At 41.0% G+C, this 20,981-nt stretch overlaps 1 protein-coding gene across 2 annotated transcripts in view; it reads left to right on the top strand.

Annotated features, from left to right (window-relative positions):
- The window catches only part of SLCO4A1 (solute carrier organic anion transporter family member 4A1), a 50,672-nt gene extending 30,272 nt beyond the window's left edge, over positions 1 to 20,400 (top strand). For both annotated transcript variants that reach the window (XM_087928906.1, XM_026697283.2), the window contains 9 exons: positions 2,249 to 2,370; positions 3,703 to 3,814; positions 9,292 to 9,446; positions 9,706 to 9,901; positions 11,295 to 11,460; positions 12,439 to 12,611; positions 14,616 to 14,680; positions 17,740 to 17,888; positions 19,607 to 20,400. In XM_087928906.1, coding sequence (XP_087785032.1) covers positions 2,249 to 2,370; positions 3,703 to 3,814; positions 9,292 to 9,446; positions 9,706 to 9,901; positions 11,295 to 11,460; positions 12,439 to 12,611; positions 14,616 to 14,680; positions 17,740 to 17,888; positions 19,607 to 19,759 — 1,291 coding nt within the window. In that variant the 3' untranslated portion in view covers positions 19,760 to 20,400. The remainder of the gene's footprint in view (positions 1 to 2,248; positions 2,371 to 3,702; positions 3,815 to 9,291; positions 9,447 to 9,705; positions 9,902 to 11,294; positions 11,461 to 12,438; positions 12,612 to 14,615; positions 14,681 to 17,739; positions 17,889 to 19,606) is intronic.
- The last annotated feature ends 581 nt before the right edge of the window (positions 20,401 to 20,981 follow it).

Raw genomic sequence — 20,981 nt, 5'->3', positions numbered from 1 at the left:
TGGGAGTTGAAGTCTACTCATCTCCAAGTTGCCAGGAGAAAAACCAATCTAGGAATGGCAGTTGGTAGCAACTCACTCACCCTCAACTTAGAGCTTCTCTGAGCTCCTAAAATTCCACACTCAATTCTTAGTTAAAATATAATGGGGAAAACCCACAATTCTCCAGGCCTCATTCTTATATATTTTTTAAAGCATGTCCACTTCTGGTTTGGTTCTTACGTATTACTGTTGCCATGAGAAATTCTTAGCTTTGTTTTTAAGTGTTCATCACCAGGTGGATAGTTTGTGTTAAAAGGAAAAGCGCACCATGCAAACTATAATGGTAACTATGGTAATAACTCCTGGGCAAGGTTTAATTTAGAATACAATAAAGGTATGCTATGGTGATGTGAGTCAGCAGAGTGTTACAAGAGAGCTGAACCACTCCATTTGATATTTCAGCTGATTCACAGCTCTGTTGGCATTTACGCAGCATTATCCAGAATGACTTTCATTCATTACATTACATTAGTCCTCAATTTACAACTCTTAGTCTTGGAAGCCATTTTTCTCTTGGGAGCTTTGAGGCTGCCACATTCAGTTCCTGGGAATTTGGGAGGGGGGATTTTTTAGTGAGGCAGAAGATTAGACACAACAACATTCTTTCCCAGAGTGTCAAGGACATGTCGCTCTGCACCTGGAGGGGAGTGACTGGAGGGATGTCTCCAGTTGGGGGCGGCAGTTTGATTGGACCACATGATGGACTGATGGAGGCAGGGGGATGGATCTTTGATTTCTCTTTTGGGAAGGGAAAACCCTGAATTCTCAGGTTCAGGTTTTCCCAGATGTGCCAATATGACAACTCTAATAAAATGGAACTTTGAGGAATTGCTTGTCTTGGGAGTTTATTGGTTTGGAGTTGATTGGTTGGAATGCTGACAACGACTGAAGTTCAGACCAGAACTTCCATTGCTAACTGAGGTAGTTGTAAATTTTATTGTCCTTTTGGCTGCATTCGTTAAACGAATCATTACAGGTGTTAAGTGAATTACAGGGCTGTTCAGTGAATCTGTTGCCCACTGACTTTGCTTGTCAGAGGCTGGCTAGGAAAATCATAAATGGCAATTATGTGACCCCAGGATACTTCAGCTATCATAAATACATGCTAATTGCCAAGCCCCCAAATTTTGATCATGGAAACACTGCAATGATCATAAGGGCAAGGACTGGTTATGTCATTTTTTTCAGTGCAGGTGTAACTTCAAACAGTCACTAAACAAATGATTGTAATTCAAGGACCAGCTGCTGTAAGCTTCAAGTTCTCCAATTAGCCTTAGGAATTTCTCCTGTGTATCATCTTTCTGTTTCCTTACTTTTTGTACTTTGTCATTCTTTGTCATTCTAAAGAGTAGCCCATTGAGTTGTTTATCCAATGACATTTAAATATCTCATCCATTCCTCCCATTTGATGAGTAGCTTAAGATCCAGCAAGAAGATATTTAAAATGATCAGTTTGGTCCTAGATATCCAGCATGGTGGCCTAGTGGTGAAGACGCTTGCCTCTCACTCAGAAGGTTGAGAGTTCAATCCTAGGTGGTGTCAAATATTTCTCTCCTCGGGCACAAAGAAAAAAAAAATCTGCTGTGAACTCCATATAGGCATCGGGAAGGGCATCGGCCAGTAAATGCTCAGATCCATCCACTCATCCAACTCTACCCCAAATTAAGGGATTGTAGAGTTGTAAAAAGGGAGCCCTAGATGTCCACCTGCAAACTTTACACAGCTAGTTTTCTTTTTTTCCTTATTCTTGGAACTGTGATTATCATTAACACGATTGTTATTTCTGTCTCAGTTTGTCAAATGCACCCCGAACAAACCAGAAAGTCTCAGACTGGGTGGGAAAAGCTAGTCCAAGGCTCTCTCTCTCTCTGTCTCTCTGTCTCTGTCTCTCTCTCTGTCTCTCTCTCTCTCTCTGTGTTTGCATGCTTTATTGTTGTTATTGTAATTATCCTTTAGCTCTGCCTAAAGCAAAGTACACCGACTTTGATTTATTTTTTCTGGTGATGCCCAGTTCGTAACCTTTACAAAAGCATGTCCCTTTTGAAAAATTTCTCCCAAGCAATTAAGGAACTAATATATCTTTGAAGAAAGAAACGGCTACATTTCACGCTTGTGTGAATTAGCTTTGTCTCTAAATTATCAAAGCCAGAGAGACAGATTTGATTGGATTTCTCAAAATTTATGACTTTTTTCCTGGTTTTATTCCCAGAATTGATCTTACGCCGGAAAATTCTCTGTGGGTTGGAGCATGGTGGATTGGATTCTTAGGCGCTGGCGCCGGTTCCCTCTTGATTTCAGTACCTATTTTGGGGTACCCTCATCGTCTCCCAGGTACGTGAACTGAATCCCAACCAAATTCTTTGAGTTTCTTTTCAGGATTTTGGAAAGCTGCCAAAACAGCCGCTTCTCTTCCATTGACTTCCCATCAAGAGTACAAGGTGCTATAACAGTTTTTCTTTCTTTCTTTTAAATTGTAGCGTTTTGAATCTTGATGCATTGTAGTATTCAATGCAGATTTTAATGCAATACTATTTACGTACTTGAGTTAAACCCTATGGACATTCTATTATTTAGAAAGGTTAAAGTGTTGAAAAGAGGAGGAGAAAGAGGAGGAGGAAGAGGAGAAGGAGGAGAGGAGGAGAGGAAGAGGAGGAAGAGAAGAAGGACAATAGGAGGAGGAAAAGGAGGAGGAGGAGGAGGAAGAGGAGGAGGAGGAAGGAGGAAAGAAGAGGTAGAAGGAGGAGGAAGGAGGGGAGGAAGAAGGAGAGGAAGAAGGAAGAGAAGAAGAAGGAGGAAGAGGAGGAGGAGGAGAGGAGGAAGAGAAGAAGGAGAAGAAGAATAGGAGGAGGAGGAGGAAAAGGAGGAGGAGGAAGGAGAAAAGAAGAGGAGGAAGGAGGAGGAAGAAGGGGAGGAAGAAGGAGAGGAAGAAGGAAGAGAGGAAGAAGGTGGAGGAGGAGGGAGAGGAAGAGGAGGAAAAAGAAGAGGAAGAAGGAGGAGGAGAAGGAGAAGTGCTCTTCTTGAGCTCTTCAGTTAAAAGTTCTCAAGAGGATAAGATTGGAAAAGGTGTAACTACTATAGAGGGAAAACGTTGGCATAAGATAGCTTGTGCTTGCAGGAGTATAGTACACTTACAAATGATCAGCCCACCAAATAGTACCCTGAGTAGAAACAGATGGTCTATAGCCCACTTTGCTAAGTCCTTTGTGCATGAAAATGCAACATAGACCATGATGGAGTATACAGGTTGCAAGAAATAGTTCTAATTATAAGCACGATTTACTGAAAAATCACCAGTGGTAAATTTTATTTACTGAGCATACCAAGCTATAAATCAAATTTGGCAAAGCATAATAGCTTAACTCATAACCTGCTAAGACAAACTACACAAAATTCTTGGGGTGTTTGGCTGTTGGTAAATCGTGCCTGGCTAAAGTCCAAATTACCCATCTAGCTCTTTCAAAGAGATTACCTTTAAGCGGTTAAAGTTGAAGTTCAGCTAAGAAATCCAAACAGTAGAAATAAACAATCATGGTTAAGAATTGACAGCCTTAGGCATAGCAGGAACCTCAGGATGTTGGTTGTTGATGGGAGCATCCGTATGTTCAGATGATCCAGATGATAAGTCACAAATCAATGATCTTATTGAAACATTTGTTGTCCTAGGATCACAGCGTTACATAGTCATGCGAGTTTCGGAAACCCATCAATCAAAAGATGGCAGCCATAAAACAGCCTCGGATCCTGATTTCGGAAAGACAGTGAAAGATCTGCCACAGTAAGAATTTCCCTTTTTAATAATGCATAAACATTTGTATTGAATATGACTTTGGGGTATGGGGAAAATTACTCCAATGCGGTCTTTGTTCCTTTAAGCAAATATATTCCTAAAGCAGATATGATATTCAGACAATACATAGAGCCAGTTGGGTATGGTGTTAAGGTTTTGGCCTAGAAACTAGGAGCCTGTGAGTCCTGCTTTGGGTAACTTCAGCCAATCACCTGGAGACTGTGAATTCTAGTTCCACCTTAAGCATGAAAGCTGCCTGGGTGATTTGGGCCAGTCACCTGGAGACTGTGAGTTCTAGCTCTGCCTTAGGTATGAAAGCCACCTGGGTGACTTTGGGTCAGTCACCAGGAAACTGTGACTTCTAGTTCCGCCTTAGATCATGTGAAATATTAGTGCCGCTTGATAAAAACCCTAGTAAGATCACACCTGGAATACTGCAACCAATTTTGGTCACCATACTATAAAAGAGATGTTGAGACTTTGGAGAAAAGTTTAAAGGAGAGCAACTAAGATGATCAAAGGCCTAGAGACTAAAACATATGAAGAACAGCTGCAGGTATTGGGTTTGGCTGGTCTAGAGAAAAGAAGAATTGAGGGTGACATGATAGCAATACTCCAATATTTGAGGGGCTGCCCCAAAGAAGAGAGAGGTCAAGTTATTCTCCAAAGCACCAGAAAGCAGGACAAGAAATGAGGGATGGAAACTAATCAAGGAGAGAAGCAACCTGGAATTGAGGAGAAACTTCCTAATGGTGAGGACAATTAACCAGTAGACTAGCTTGACTTTGGAGGTTGTGGGTGCTTCATCACCGGAGGTTTTTAAGAAGAGACTGGCAGTCACTTGTCTGAAATGATATAGGTTCTCCTGCTTGAGCAGGGGGCTGGACTAGAAGACCTCCAAGGTCCCTTCCAGCTCTATTCTATTCCATTCTATTCCTATTCTATTATATTCTTAGGCATTCAAGCCAGTTGGGTGATTTTGGGCCATTCAGTTAAGCAGGAAAGTTGGCTGCATGACACTGGGTCAGTCACTTTCTCTCTCTCAGTCCAATGCACCTCAAAATGCTCTTGTGAGTAAAATAGGAGGAGGAAAGAATGTTGTGTATATTAACCATGAGTTATTTATAAAGGTAATAAAGGCAGGATAAAAATCTAATGAATAAATAAATACAGGAAATCCAAGCCAACAAAATACAACTAGTACTGTATGTTATTTAACATGCCCCCAGAATAAATCACAGGGTTTATGTTAATAACTTGATTTATAGGTGTTATGACTCTTGCTGGATTCTAAAATGCTTAGCCAGATCACTTACAAACTGGGGTAGCTGGAATACAACATGCTGTGCAACCAAGAGCTGTGGTGGCGCAGTGGTTAGAATGCAGTATTGCAGTCTAAATCTGCCAACTGCCAGCAGTTTGATCCTGATAGGCTCAAGGTTGACTCAGCCTTCCATCCTTCTGAGGTCAGTAAAATGAGGACCCAGATTGTTGAGGGCAATAGGCTGACTCTATAAACCACTTCGAGGGGGCTGTAAAGCACTGTGAAGCTGTATATAAGTCTAAGTGCTATTGCTATGCTGACATCGTTTAGTTTAAATCATGAACTTCAGTAGCTTATTGGTAAGCAAACTCAACTGATTTGATATGATTCAATCCCTTCTTTAAAAAAACCCAAATGGGTAAGGTGACAAGTTTATTTATTTATGTATTTATTCATTTATTGAACTCTGCAGTTGTATAAGCATAGCCAGTGGTTGGGTTCAGGAGTGGGATTCAAATTTTTAAACAACCAGTTCTGTGGGCATGGCTTAGGTGGTGGGTGTGGCTTGGTGGTCATGTGACTGGGTGGACGTGGCTTGCTGGTCATGTTATTGGCTGGGCGTGGCCAACTCAATATCACTCACATCGAGGCACGCATCTCCTCGCCTGGCCTCTCATGACTGTGGGGATGCTGCAACAGTCATAAGTGTGAAAAATGGTCATAAGTCACTTTTTTCAGTGCCATTGTAACTTTGAATGGTCACTCCACATAAACAAAGTACCAGCAAAGGAGGGGGAAAAAACTCCAGAGAAGTTCCTGAGACAGGAAGTCTAGTCCTGCCAAGAATGTAATAAGGGTTAACAGAGAGGCAGTTTTATAAGCAACACCAGAATGTTTCCTTCCTGCCTTCCTTACAGGATTAGGCCAGTAATTTCTTTTAACAACTGGTTCTCCAAACTGCTTAGAATGTTAACAACCGGTTCTAGCGAATAGGTGCAAACCAATAGAATCCCACCCCTGGTTGGGTTCCTTCAACATGATCAGTCATGACGTCCCTTTAGTCTAGTCTAATTTGTTGTTTTATTCCTTTGATGAGTCTGCTACCAAACCAAAGACAACATAGAATTGTCTTTTAAAGAGGATCCAAACAAATGCATCCTTTATTTCGGAGGTTCTTATGCTGCCTTCAAAACAGACTGAAATAATTTAGTACTGTATCTTCATTGTACACATCTTGTTAGCTGCCGCTCCCAAAGGCAGAGAATCAACAGTATTTTGGGGCCAAATAGGACACCCCAGAAATCTGAACTGAGCTAAACTCAGAAGGATAGACTTTAGAGGAGGAGCAATAATTGGTTAATGCTATAGTTAACCTGTTGGGAATCGTGAAGTTGACTCTATTGCAAACCCATCTTTGCAAAAAAAAAAAAATTGCATTTGCTGTGAGGTCTCTTGATTAAAAACAAGTATTCAGCAGCCACCCTTAATCTAAGAACTATTAAGAGTAATATATGGAAAGTACAAAATTTTGACCATTTGCCACTTTTCAAGACCATGACACCGTTATTCTGCATAAGACAAATTAAAAAATAACATTGAAAAGCCAGCAGAGTACGACCAACTCAGCAAACAAAAATGAAAGAAAAGCAGTTTAAACTATGTTGTGATTTTAACCTCTTTTCCCTCCAAATATTAAATCCAACTTTTATTGAATGAAAGGATGAAACTGAAATCTTTGCATTAAGAAACCATCTGCAAAACCAGTCTAATTATTATTTCCTTTTTACAATACTAACTATGCAGCTGGGTTTATACATCATGTTTAATTTTAAACTTAACTACATACAATGTTATTCCTTTCACATGATGTCCATAAACAAATATACCTCATTGTGGTAAATATAGCCTGGTCCACACAAGATGCTAAGATAGTGGCTTGTTTCCCATTGTAAGAAGTTAGCATCCACCCGTCTCCTAGAAAAATGAAATATCCTGGGAAATATTAAAAAGGCAGAATAGTTCCCCTAAAAAAAAGAGTAGAAACTCAGAAGCAGAAACTCACCTCAGAAGTAGAAGCTCACCCCCACCTTTGTTAATGGGTGGGCCATTAAGGCCTGGGCCAGAATACTTTACATACCAAAGATCTCCAGGTAAAACTATAGCAATTGCCCAAAGCCCTTTCATTACATCATCATCCAGCAAGCCTCAACCAAGCCTGGAACTCAGGACAGCCTACAGTTTCCCCTGCATGGCCCCATGGGAGTCTGACAACCAATCAGAATACAAGCTCCAATTCAAATCCCAACGAAGGTTATAAAACCCAGGGACACTCAGCATCTCAGCCCTTTTTTTCTTGATCTCTTCCTTCACCTTGAAGCATGTGATCATCCTTCCCTTTCACTCTGGAGCTCCAGGCCACGTGGTCCTGTCCACCATTAAACCTTCCGAACAGCCTCCGTGTTTTCAGTGTCTTTTTCCCCACTTGGAACTGAACCCAGAAGGATAATTCTTCCAACACCACAATATAGAGACGTCACAAAATAGGTTTAGCTGACATGAACTCAACCACATTTCCTACTAATGGTTCACATTCTAGCACTGAAAATGTCTGTTTGAATAATAAAATGTTTGCAAGAAAGAAAGGAAAAAAAAAAACAAGCTCAGAGAACACCAAAAAAACCATTCAGTTAAAATTCTCCTTTTCCGGATACCCTTGACTATTCAAACAGAAAGAGCTATTGTGTGACATACAAAATTGTCTGGTTAATTTTATTCTCTTTCTAATTTCCTGGTAGTGAACAAGAAAAAAAAAACTTAAGTAAAGCAGAAGAAATTACCACAAATTGCATTTTAGATTAGTTTCATTTTCTTCATCACCAGATTTAACTGTCTAGAAATATAAACATTTTACCAACTGGTGTGTTCCTAGGTCATTCTCACTTCTGAGAAAGCGCTTGTGTGAGAAAACATCGCTGAGCAGCTGCTACAACATGTCACAAGGGAGTTGGCGCACAAATTATTGTTCTCTAATAGATTTTTTTTAGGAAGCAAATTTTCTGTAAGAGATATTTGCCTGTTCCCAGGACTGTGTTTTTCCCCTGAACACTTCAATAATAAAGACTGTTTATTTTTTATTTAATTTATATACAGCCCACCTCATCCAGAGATGACTATTTTTTGGATTTAGGGATTTTTCTTAGTGCTGATGGGTTTTTTGATGATGATGATGGAGGAGGAGGAGGAGGAGGAGGAGGAGGAGGAGGAGGAGGAGGAGGAGGAGGAGGACTAGTCAAGTAAATACACACATTATTAGGCTGGATGTTTGCAGCTCCCTAGGACTTTTCTGTAGTTAGGAGTAAGCATTGCAACTGGAACCGTTTTCTAGAAGATGTGCAAATAATTCCTAGATGTGCTATCTGCTGGAATTTGTCATCCCCCTCTCCCCTCATCTCTTTCAGAATTCCTTCTTGCCTCCGACCAGTGCTTTCCCATCTGGCAATCATAAATATTTTGGGACTGCAAGTGGTAGGATTCTCAGTGAATGTTTGATAATCTAGTTTGGTAATTCTGACTTTCTGGAGAAAGTCGTGAAAGTCTGTCCTTTGTTGCCTGGATTCTGTTTCATTCTTTGTCCTAATATTCTTCTAGAACAGGGCTGTCCACTCCTGGCCACTTTAAGATTTGTGGACTTCAACTCCCAGAATTCCCATGCTGGCTGGGGAATTCTGAGAGTTGAAGTCCGCAGGTTATCAAGTGGCCAAGGTTGGAGAGCCCTGCTCTAGCTATTGATGTCCAACTAGAATAGAATAACAGAATAATAACTTTATTGTCACTTCGAATGTACACTAATCTGCATATATTAAAGTGAAATTTCATTGCTTAGAGCTCTCAAAGGGTCACCACCTCCAATATACACTGCATAACATAACATAACAGAATAAATAAATAAAGATTAAAAACTAATCACAACGGAGAAATAATCTTTTGAAAGATAACGATCATTTTTCTTTAATTATAAGAAATTGGGAGAACATGCCATGAGGGATATAGGATTATAATCCTAAGGAAAACTTTGCTAGAAAAAAAAAGAAATCAACTAAAATAAATGGCAATCATCTTATAATGCTTGTGCACCTAGGTTGGAATGTAGGATCTACACACTAAATAATGTGTTTCTTTTGGGGTTTTTTGGATCCTAAAGGTCACTTTGGCTGCTACTGAAGAACCCAACTTTCATCTTCCTTTGCTTAGCTGGAGCTACAGAAGCTACCTTGATTGCTGGGATGTCAACTTTTGGCCCCAAATTCCTTGAATCCCAATTCAGCTTAAGTGCCTCTGAAGCAGCAACTTTGTTTGGTAAGAATAGAAGCCATTGAATGAAACTTTATGAAGCATTGAATGGAAGCAGATGAATACCGATGGATGCCGGTAGACAGAGGCAGAATTTTTCCCCTTTATTTTCCTCCCCAAACACTAAGCCCGACCAACATAGTTTTGTAGCAAAGCATGAGTATCCAGTTAATTTAATAATAAGCTTGTAAATGAAATTGAATGTGCTTTAAATAACGAAGAATTAGATTTGAACATGACAGACCTGTTTCCTCTCTTTTGGAAGGCTACCTTGTGGTTCCGGCAGGAGGAGGGGGCACTTTCCTCGGAGGGTTCATCGTGAACAAGTTTAAGCTGCGCTGCTCAGGGATCATCAAGTTTTGTTTCATGTGCACCATGTCGAGTCTGCTGGCAATTTTCATATTTTTTATTGATTGTCCCAATATGCCTATGGCTGGAGTGACCCAGATGCAGGACGGAAGGTAAGCAGGGGAAAAACGATCGCTTTGCAAAGGAAGCTACTCCAAAAGAAAGCTGCAAAAGAATATCACATCTATCTATCTATCTATCTATCTATCTATCTATCTATCTATCTATCTATCTATCTATCTATCACACCTGCCCTATCTACTGTAATTATATATATCTAGCTGTGTTTCCTGTATCTATCTGTCCATCCATCCATCCATAGTATCTGTCCATCTAGTCATTCATCCATACTATCCACCCATCTATTCATCTATCCACCCATCCACCCATCCATCTACAGTATCCACTCATCTGTCCCTCCACAGTATCTATCCAGCTAGCCATTCATTCATAGTAACTATCTATCCATCTATTTTTGCCCTATCTATATGTCAATCTATCTATGTTGTCTGTCTATTTATTATATATCTATCTATTTTTCTATCATCTTTCTTATCTGCTGTAACTATATCCAGCTAGCTGTGTTGGATATAAATATTACCTATCTGTCAATCCATCTGTTTCTCTTCATCCATCCATCCATCCATCCATCCATCCATCCATTCTATTCACAATATCTATGTCCATCTATCTATGCCTGTCTGCCTGCCTGCCTATCTATCTATCTATCTATCTATCTATCTATCTATCTATCTATCTATCTATCTATCTATCTTTTATCATCTACTGAATACAGTATATCAATCCATCAGCTACTCTCTATCATCCACTTTATCTACCTTTCCATTTATCCATCCATCCATCTTCTGTTCTATGGAAGAGTGGTAGACAGGGATCAACCAACTAGCAGACATTGGATTTTTAATAAATAATCCAGAAATACTACAGTATTTGGATTTACTTTCCAGTCTTCCAGAGAGGTTGCTACCCCCGAACCACTGTTGGAAGTATACAGAAACTGCCTTATACTCAGTTCTGACCATTTTGGGCGGGAGGGGCATGGCAGATATTAAAGTTGAGGTATGAGGCATTGATACAGTAGATGCGCAAGGATGCTGTACAGTTATGGCTGAGATGAATAGCAAGACCACTTAGACTTTTATACCGCTTCACAGCGCTTTACAGCCCTCTCTAAGCAGTTTACAGAGTCATCCTATTACCCGCAACAATCTGGGTCCTCATTTTACTGACTTTGGAAGGATGGAAGGTCAAGTCAACCCTGAGCTGGTCAGGATCGAACTGCTGGAAGTGGGCAGAGTTAGCCTGCAATTCCGCCTTCTAACCAATGCATCATCACAGCTACCAAATTAGCATCTAATGACTATTGAGATATATCAGTAACCCTTAGCTGGGTAAATTTCCTTCTTGCCTTGCATGTTGTTTTCAGTTGCCCCAACTGATAATGCTAGGAAGAAAATCTATTGATCGATGATATGTTTTGTTTAGCATCTTACTGCAAGGTCACCTCAACCTGTCTGACCCCTGCAACATGGAGTGCCATTGCCTGCGTGAGACCTACAATCCCGTGTGTGGGAATGATGGCATCACCTATTACTCACCCTGCCATGCTGGTTGCAGGAAAGCATCGATAAACCACGAAAGCGGGGAAAAGGTGTGTGTGGGATGCCAGTCTTCACTTGTTCTCCAAGTCCTTCTCATGTCCAAACCCTGTTGATGTGTAACCAAAGGATTGAGGTTGACTCTGTGTGTCTATGGAGAGAGTAGAGTGGAGTGGAGTGGAATGGAAACTGGAATTTGAATTGAAAGAAGCATTAATTAGAATTAGAATAGAAGTTGCAAGAGACCTTGGAGGTCTTCTAGTCCAATCTCCTGCTCAGGCCACTTCAGACAAATGGTTAACCAACATCTTCTTAAAAACTTCCAGTGTTGGAGAATTTACAACTTCTGGAGGCAAGAAATTGTTCCACTGATTAATTGTTCTCACTGTCAGGAAATTTCTCCTTATTTCTAGGCTGCTTGTCTCCTTGATTAGTTTCCATCTATTTCCCATCTATTTCCCCCAGTTTCCATTGCCTTCAGGTGCTTGGGAGAATAGCCTGACTCCCTCTTCTTTGGGTCAGCCCCTTGAGTACTGGAACATTGCTGTCATGTCATAAGTAACCTGGAATTAAGGAAAAAAACTTCCTAACAATGAGGAGAATTAACTAGTGGAAGAGCTTGCTTTCAGAAGTTGTGGGTGCTTCATCACTGGAGGTTTTTAAGAAGAGACTGGGCAGCCACCTGTCTGAAATGGTATAGGATCTCCTGCTTGAGCAGGGGGTTGGACTAGAAGACCTCCATGGTCCCTTCCAACTCTATTCTGATTGATTGATCTATCATCTCTAGTCTTTCTCTTCGTTAGACTAAGACATAACAGTTCCCTTAGTCATGTACATGTACAGACCAGATGCCGTACGTGCATAACCAGATACTGTGGGCTGAATTTAGGAATGTTTGCATGCAAAATATGAGCTGTACCACTCAGCTGTAGTTTGTTTCCCCTGAACAGCACTAGCCAGAGAAAAGAAATAGACTCCACTGTGTTGCAGTGTGAAGTGGCTGTTCTAAACTACTATCCTTGCTTCCCAAGGTTTATCATGAATGCAGCTGCATTATTGGACCCAACACTCCGGTCTCCGGCTTGGCTACAGCAGGGAAGTGCACATCTTCATGTGAAAAAAGGACTCTCCTTTTGATTTTCATGTTTGTTATCATCTTCTTCACTTTCCTAAGTAGCATTCCTGCGTTGACAGCTACATTACGGTAAGCTACAAGGAAATAAGACTTATTTTCTCAAAGCTCAGCCAGAAAGAATGTTTTTTTAAGCCATCTAAATCTGGGGTCTCCAAACTTGGCCATAAGACTTGGGGATTTCAATTCCCAGAATTCCTCACTCAGCAAACCTGGCCACTTTAAGACTTGTAGACTTCAACTTCCAGAGTTCCACAGCCTGTATGGCTCGGTGAGGCATTCTGGGAGTTGAAGTCCACAGATCTTAAAGTGGCCAAATTTGGAGTCACCCGATAAACTCCAGCACCCCTTTCTTTCTTTTTTTAAATTAAGTCTGCAGGCAAATTAGTTATTACTCCAGATCAACATTGGCTATAGGAACAAAACTGGGTTCACGCTACGCTTTAAATCAGGGGTCTTCAAACTTGACAGCTTTAAGACTTGTGGACTTCAACTCCCAGAATTCCCCCTCCAGTCATGTTAGCTCAGGAATTCTGGGAGTGGAAGCCCACGAGTTTTAAACTTGCCAAATTTGAAGGCCCTTGCTTTAAATCCTAACTTGATGTGAGCAAACCAGAAACGGCTATAGTTATATGTGGTAACCACAGATATAGTTAGTGAGATAGTCCGGTTGTTCACACAGCCTGCTTAAAATGATTGTGTGATGACCCAGGGTGGGATACAAAATAAACACAGTCACAAAAACGAGTGGAGCCCTTTTTACTCCTTCACTTTGCTTCAAAGCTTCAAATATCCTTGACCAGAGACAAAAAAAACTCCCCCACAAGCAGTTACGGAAACGAAGAAATGCCGTTTAAATTAAACATGCTTATAAATTATAAAGAGTAAAAACAACACAAACTACATTGAAGCAATTAAGAGAACCAGGCAAGATAAGGGCTTGAAGACATCCACAGAAATCAGAACACACACTGGGAAGGACGCCAAACTCAGAGAAGAACAGACTAGAGATATTTCCATGCTTTATTTCCAGCACTGGCCCATTACGCATGTCCGCCCTTTTAACCAGTTCTCACAGCTGCAGCCCATGAAGAGGATCAAGGCCCTTTCCTCCCCCGTAGACCATGCCATTCATGTCCCTCCCTTATCCTCTCCTCCCTGCGTGCCCTAGGATGGAGAGGGGATGGCCCTGGGTTTTCCTCTGACTGCCTAGCCCTTCCCCAGCCTCCTCCACAACCTCCGAAGCCACACTTCCACTCCCTGTCAGCTGTTCCTCCTCTCCCTCGGAATCAGTCTCCAACAGGGGCATGACAGATTGCCTAAGTTCCTATAACATCCCAAGTCACAAATGAATCAGTCAAACTAACCAACTAACCTTATTTATTCCAATGAATCATACAGTGTGAAGCCACCCCATGCCTGCGGATACACCGTTGTGTTTAAGGATATATTTAACCTATAATTTGGCTTAGAATGTGTTCCATAACAGGTTACACTGTAATAAACTACAAGTACTCCTTGGCTTATAACCATAATTGAGTCCAAAATGTCCATTGCTAAGTGAGACAGTTGTTAAGTGAGTTTGGCCCCATTGTACAACCTTTCTTGCCACAGTAACACGGTTGTTAAGTGAATCTGGCTCCCCCTCATTGACTTTCCTGGTCAGAAGGCCGCAAAAGGGGAACACTGCAACCATCGTAAATACGAACCCATTTTCAAGCATCTGAATGTAAATTGGATGGCCGTGGGAATGCTGCAATTGTCATAAGTCTGAAAAATAGGGGGATTTTTCCATGCTGCTATAACTTCAAACGGTCACTAAATAAACTGCTTTAAGTCAAGAACTACCTGTACATAAGAGATGGCATTTGCGTTACAACATATATATTTGTCATTCCTGCTTGTCCCTCTCCAAGAGACGCCTGGCCTTTTGTGCAGCCCGTTTTACTCATCCTTGTATGGTTAATTCATTCTCGCACTTAATAGGCGGGGGGGATACAGAATGGTTGTGTTTGAATCACTCTGTAGTTGATCCTGCTTGCCTTCATTTTTAAATGTTTGTTTTATGTACCCTAGGTGTGTTTCCGACAGACAGCGATCGTTTGCCCTAGGAATCCAATGGATTGTTGTGAGAACACTAGGTATAGTATCCAGACAAAATCTGTAGCCTTCTCCATGTTTTGTCTTAATTAGGATAGTAGAATAGAATAGGAATAATAAATATGGAATGGAATGGAATATAGAATATATTAGAATAGAACAGAATAACACAGACTAGAACAAAAATGTAATAGAATAGAATAGAAATAGAATAGAAAAATAATATGGAATAGCATAGCATAGCATAACATAGCATAGCATAGCAATAGCAATACTAATATGGAATGTAATAGAATAGGAATAGGATAGAATAATAATATGGAATGGAATGGAATGGAATGGAATGGAATAGAATAGAATAGAATAGAATGGAATAGAATAGAATAGAATAGAATAGAATAGAATAGAATAGAATAGAATAGAATAGAATAGAATAGGACAAATGCTCTGTCTTACATATTGGCAAAAAAAAAAATCAGAAAATAAAACACAGGTTGAATAGTCAAGACCTTGTTGATGATCCAAACTCTGTCAAGGAGCTTGGAGTACTTATCTCAAATGACCTAAGTGCTAGAGCCCACTGTAACTACATAGCCAAAAAGGCATTAAGAGTTGTTAACCTAATCTTATGTAGCTTTTTCTCTGGTAATATTACACTAATAACTAGAGCATACAAAACATTTGCTAGACCAATACTTGAATACAGCTCATCAGTCTGGAAGCCACATTACATATTAACACAGTTGAGAAAGTCCAGAAATATTTCACAAGAAGAGTTTTCCACTCCTCTACTCATTGCAGAATACCTTATGCCACCAGACTTGAAATTCTAGACCTAGGAATCCTAGAACTATGCCACCTTTGGTCCGATCTAAATATAGTGTATAAAATCATACATTGCAATGTCCTACCTGTCAATGAATACTTCAGCTTCAACCATAACAACACAAGAGCAAACAATAGATACAAACTCAAAGTTAATTGCACCAAACTTGATTGCAAGAAATACAATTTCAGCAACAGAGTGGTCAATGTCTGGAATACTCTACCTGACTCTGTGGTTTCTTCCCCAAACCCCCAAAATTTTAACCTTAGACTGTCTACTATTGACCTCACCCCTTTCCTAAGAGGTCTGTAGTGCATAAGCGCACCAATGTGCCTACTGTCCCTGTCCTATTGTTTCTTTTATTTTTCTTATATGTATCCATGTATTCATAACTATGTTTTTACTTATACCTATCATCTTGTAAGCAATTGACAAACCAAATAAATTAAAAAGAATAGAACAGAACAGAATAGAATAATAATATGGAATGGAATAGAATAGAATAGGAATGGAATGGAATAGAATAATAATAATAAATGGAACAGAACAGAACAGAACAATACTGTCACTTGGAATGTACACTAATCGACATACATTAAAATGAAATTTTATTGCATACAGCTCTCAAAGGGTCCCCACCTCCAATATACACTACATAAACAGGAATAAATAAATACATATATACAAAATTATGCATATACCCATATATATATGACACATACAAACAACACCATCTAGTTCAGATGTGATAAGAAAAACAAATCTCATGAATTTACCAGATGGATGGCATAAACCGGTGGCTCCCAACTTTTGGGCACCAGGTTCTGGTTCCATGGAGAAAGGTTTTTCTGTGGACTGGTTCCTGGCATGCCTCAGACCGGTACCGGTCCCCGAACCAGGAATTGGGACCCCTGCTCTAAACTGCTGAACTTTTGGCATATTGGAGTATGGGATTGGTAGTCCTTGACTTACCACTGTTTGTTTAGTAACCATTCAAAGTTACAGCGGCACTGAAAAAAATTGACTTATGACCATTTTCCATACTTATGGGTATTGCAGCTTCCCGATGGCCAGGTGATCAAAATTTAGAGCTTGGCAACTGGTGTATATTTATGATGGTTCCACGGTCTGGTGATCACGTGATCACCATTATAGTGACCTTCCCAACCGGCTTCTGACAAGCCAAGTCAATAGGGAAAACCAGGTTCACATAACGTCTGCAGGGATTCACTTCAGAACTGTGGCCAAAAGTGGTATAAAATGGGGCAAAACTCACTTAACGACTGCCTTGCTTAGCAATGGAAATTTGAGGGCTCCGTTGTGGTCATAACAGAGGGATTCAATCAAGATCACGTGAGGTACTAATATCACTCTGTAAAGCCTTAGTAAGACCACACCTAGAGCACTGCATCCAGTTTTGGTCACCACACTATAAAAAAGATGTTGAGACTCTAGAAAAAGTGCAGAGAAGAGCAACCAAGATGATTAGGGGACTGGAGGCTGAAACCTATGAAGAATGGTTGCAGGAACTGGGCATGGCTAGTCTAGTGAAGAGAAGGACCAGGGAAGACAGGATAGCAGTCTTCCAATATTTGAGGGGCTGCCACAGAGAGGAGGAAGGGGTCAAGCTATTTTCTAAAGCGCCTGTAGGCCAGACAAGAAATAATGGATGGAAACTGAACAAGGAGAGATTCAACCTGGAAATAAGGAGAAACTTTCTGACAGTGAGAACAATCAACCAGTGGAACAGCTTTGCCCTCGGAGGTTGTGGGAGCGTCATTACTTGAGACTTTCAAGAAGAGATTGGACTGCCATTTGTCAGAAATTGTGTAGCATCTCCCGCTTGGGTAGGGGGTTGGACTAGACCACCTACAAGGTCTCTTCCAACTTTGATTATCTGTTATAAGTTGAGGAGTACCTGTATAGACACTGAGCTAGGAACGTTCCTTTTGTGAAGGATGACACTTTGGCTATTATGCTGACACTGGGAACATATATAAGGTTGATCTTGGAACTGGTTTTTTTTTTTTTGAAAGAGGTTGTGAACCATTCGGAGTGAATATTGTCTTACCGCCTGTTCTTTTTCTGAGTAATTTTTCCCATGTGTGAAGTTGGCCAAGTGCAGACTTTCAAAATAAATCCAATTCCAAGAAAGACAAGATGAAATATGACTGACCTCACAGAATCAAACACTCCAGCTTATTGCAGAAGTAATTTGTGGAATATGAAATACTTGAGATATACCACACCTCTCGTTTCTGTCTCTGTGTATAGGGAGCATCCCGGGCCCCATTGCTTTTGGGTCGATGATTGACAAGTCATGTCTTCTGTGGCAGAGCCAGTGTGGTGAACAAGGATCTTGTTATGTCTATCAGAACTTCTCCATGAGCCGATACACCCTGATCGCTGGTCTGATATTCAAGGTAATCCCGGATTATAGTAACAGCAATAGTAGACTTCTATAGACTTATATGTCGCTCCATAGTGTTTACAACAATGGTCATTAACCTTTGTGGCTTGGCAGCCCAGCTGGGGAAAAGAGGGGCCTTCCACTCATGTGGCCCAGTTGCAAATAAGCCACAGTCCAGTAGTTGGCTGCAGCCCAAAGGTTGGGAACCCCTGCTGGACTGTTTCCAATGTCAGCCTATTGCTCCCAATAATCTGGCTCCTCATTTTATGGATCTCAGAAGGATGGAAGGCTGAGTCAACCTTGAGCCAGTCAGGATCAAACTGCTGGCAGTAGGCTCAGTAGCTAAGATGCTGAGCTTGTCGATCAGAAAGGTCGGCAGTTCAGCAGTTCGAATCCCTAGCACCGCGTAAAGGAGTGAGCTCCCGTTACTTGTCCCAGCTTCTGCCAACCTAGTAGTTCAAACACATGTAAAAATGCAAGTAGAAAAATAGGGACCCCTTTGGTGGGAAGATAACAGCGTTCCATGCGCCTTTGGTGTTTAGTCATGCCGGCCATTAGACCACAGAGATGTCTTCGGACAGCGCTGGCTCTTCAGCTTTGTAACAGAGATGAGCATCGACCCCTAGAGCTGGAAACAACTAGCGTGTATTTGCGAGGGGAACATTTACCTTCACCTTACTGCATTGTAACTGCCACCGATCCTAATTCTGCTCATCTCTCCATAGCTTAATTAGCATTAAATAAAATATCCCTTAAATTAAAATATCCCTTATATGGCAGCTGAATTAAGAAGACCTTGATACAAAATTCTTCTTCAAGTAAGTCCTTGACTTGCAACCATTTGTTTAGTGACCATTTGAAGTTAGAACAGCACTGGGGAAAAAGCAGCTTATGAGCATGTTTCACTTATGACCATTGCAGCATCCCCCAAAGTCACTGTCAGGGTTCCAGAAAAACCCAACTCCAATTAAAAACTCCGAGACAGGCAATTTCTCAAAGTTTCCTTTTATTAGAGTAGGTATACTGGCACAACTGGGAAATCCCGAATCTGAAAGTTAGGGAGTCTGGAGAGGACTTGGATGAAGGTCTTGTGTCCGATGCAGAGATGGGGCCAGAACCATCAGGGAGTGGGGTTCTGACACCAGAGCTTCCAGAGTCTGGCAGTAGTAAGGCTGAGGAATAAGGGGAGCCTGTTCCCAGTGTGCATGTGCACAGAGCTGCTAGAAGGCAAGAACAGCTGAGACAAAAGGGGCAACTCGGGAGTCAGGCTTGGAGGTGATTGCCCCTCCCATAAGGTATACAGGACAGGCAAAGGTGATGAAACCTTTGTAGGAAGCAAAGCTGTTCATTCTGTTTTGATTTATCCTTGAAGGTCTTTGTGGACTTTGTACTTCAGTTGGTTTTTTTTAGTAGTTCATTTGGCACTTTAGTTGTTGGCAGCAATTCAAAGAAAAGAAAGGTGGGTGCTTATCTTGAGGGACTGTTTGGGACTCATTACCAGCTGGGAATGAAAATAATTCCCAGTGTTGAAATAAAACAAGAGTTGTTTTAACTAAGCGCGTGCTTAATTACAGTCTCGGGAAGCTTTGGTCAGAACACTTGCTTCATCCAAGGAGCCAATCAATTCCAGCTCCGATTATCTTTCTTCTTTTGTATTCTGAGAAACTGGGGACACGAAGGAACAACATTCTTGCTGAAAGACTAAAAAACCCAAATTTGGATGTCTTACAGGTGATGGGCTCATGTTTCTTCCTGCTAGCCTGCATGCTCTACAAAGCCCCTTCCCCTGGATCTCTCCAGGGCAGCTCGGCGGTCTCAGAAAATGGCACTTGTGATCTGCAGGAGAGCCAATCTTCGCATCAGCCTTCCAACGGCGATGTATAGCCTTTGGGCTACCTACAAACAACTTTCTCATCGTGGCCCAGAAAGTCTGGCAAAAGAATGTCTTACTTGTTTCTTCCTACAGATTTGGCTTTTTTTCCCCTCCTTTGGCAGGAAAAACAATTTCATGATGATCTATTATTGGTTTATTGTTTGTGTGTGTGTGTGATTTTTCACAAGCAGCAAAAGCACATGGCAAAACTTGAATCCTCGTCTCTCCACTGTGAAAAGCGGGAAGGGAGCTAAGGATCTCGAAGAGATGAGTCTCATTTTCTTCTGGATCTAGACTACAATTCCGAGATGGTTTTGGAATATTAAAAAGAAAATGGAAAGTGACAACTTTTGCAGGAAGTTTAATTTTGCTTTTTTACTTGCTCAGTGAAACACCCTCGCTTTATGGAGTGTTTTGAACTTGTATTTAGATACCAAATCTGACCTCAAGATTTGTGCCATCTGTTCTCTCCACCTCTTACAGTATTAATTTATTTAAAGAAGGGCTAAACCTAACTTATATCATTCCTTTACAAAGCACTAAAGAAGCCAGCCATGCACTGGACCGCATATTTAAGCTGGTGTAAAACTTTCTTTGCTATAAATATTGTCTTAACCAACCCATAGTTTGTTGATTAAAAATGTGAAATCTTTCTTAGGTAATATTTTTTGGGGTCTGTTATTGCTTGATGGTTGCAATGATGCAGTAGCTTACAGGGGATAAATCTGCTGTCATAGATGAAATATCTAATACAGCTTTGATGACGCACACAATACCTCAAACACTTCCATTAATGCTGAAAACCGTCAATCTTAAGTCAATGAGGGATGAACAGGTTATTAATTTTGTGACCATCAGTGAAGACCTGGTCATCACACCAGCCATGGTTGGTTTCCTGTTTCTTTGTTTAATCTTGTCTATATTCACCCCCAAAATGTCTATTCACTTCCCCAAAAATCCATACAATGAAACAATTGTGGGAACTAGGTATGCTTAGTCCAGTGGTGGATAACCTTTTTGGGTTCCTGTGCCAAAAATTGTGCACACGCACTCATGTGCCAGCACCCAGAAGGCAATGCGCACGCCCACCCATGCCCTCTGTGAATGCACATGCAATCCCCCCTGCCACCATCCCCTTACCTGCACTGCGCCTCCCAGCTGATTTTCGGCCCATTTGAGGCCTTTTTTGGCCTCCCAGAGGCTTGAGGAAAACTTCTGCAGCCTTTGCAGGCC

This window comes from Pseudonaja textilis, chromosome 3 (genome assembly GCF_049901715.1).
Source record: "Pseudonaja textilis isolate UNSWEBS1 chromosome 3, rPseTex1.2, whole genome shotgun sequence".
Classification (NCBI taxonomy): domain Eukaryota; kingdom Metazoa; phylum Chordata; class Lepidosauria; order Squamata; family Elapidae; genus Pseudonaja; species Pseudonaja textilis.
Note: the sequence above shows the minus strand (reverse complement) of the source record. Positions and strands in the feature narration are given on the sequence as shown.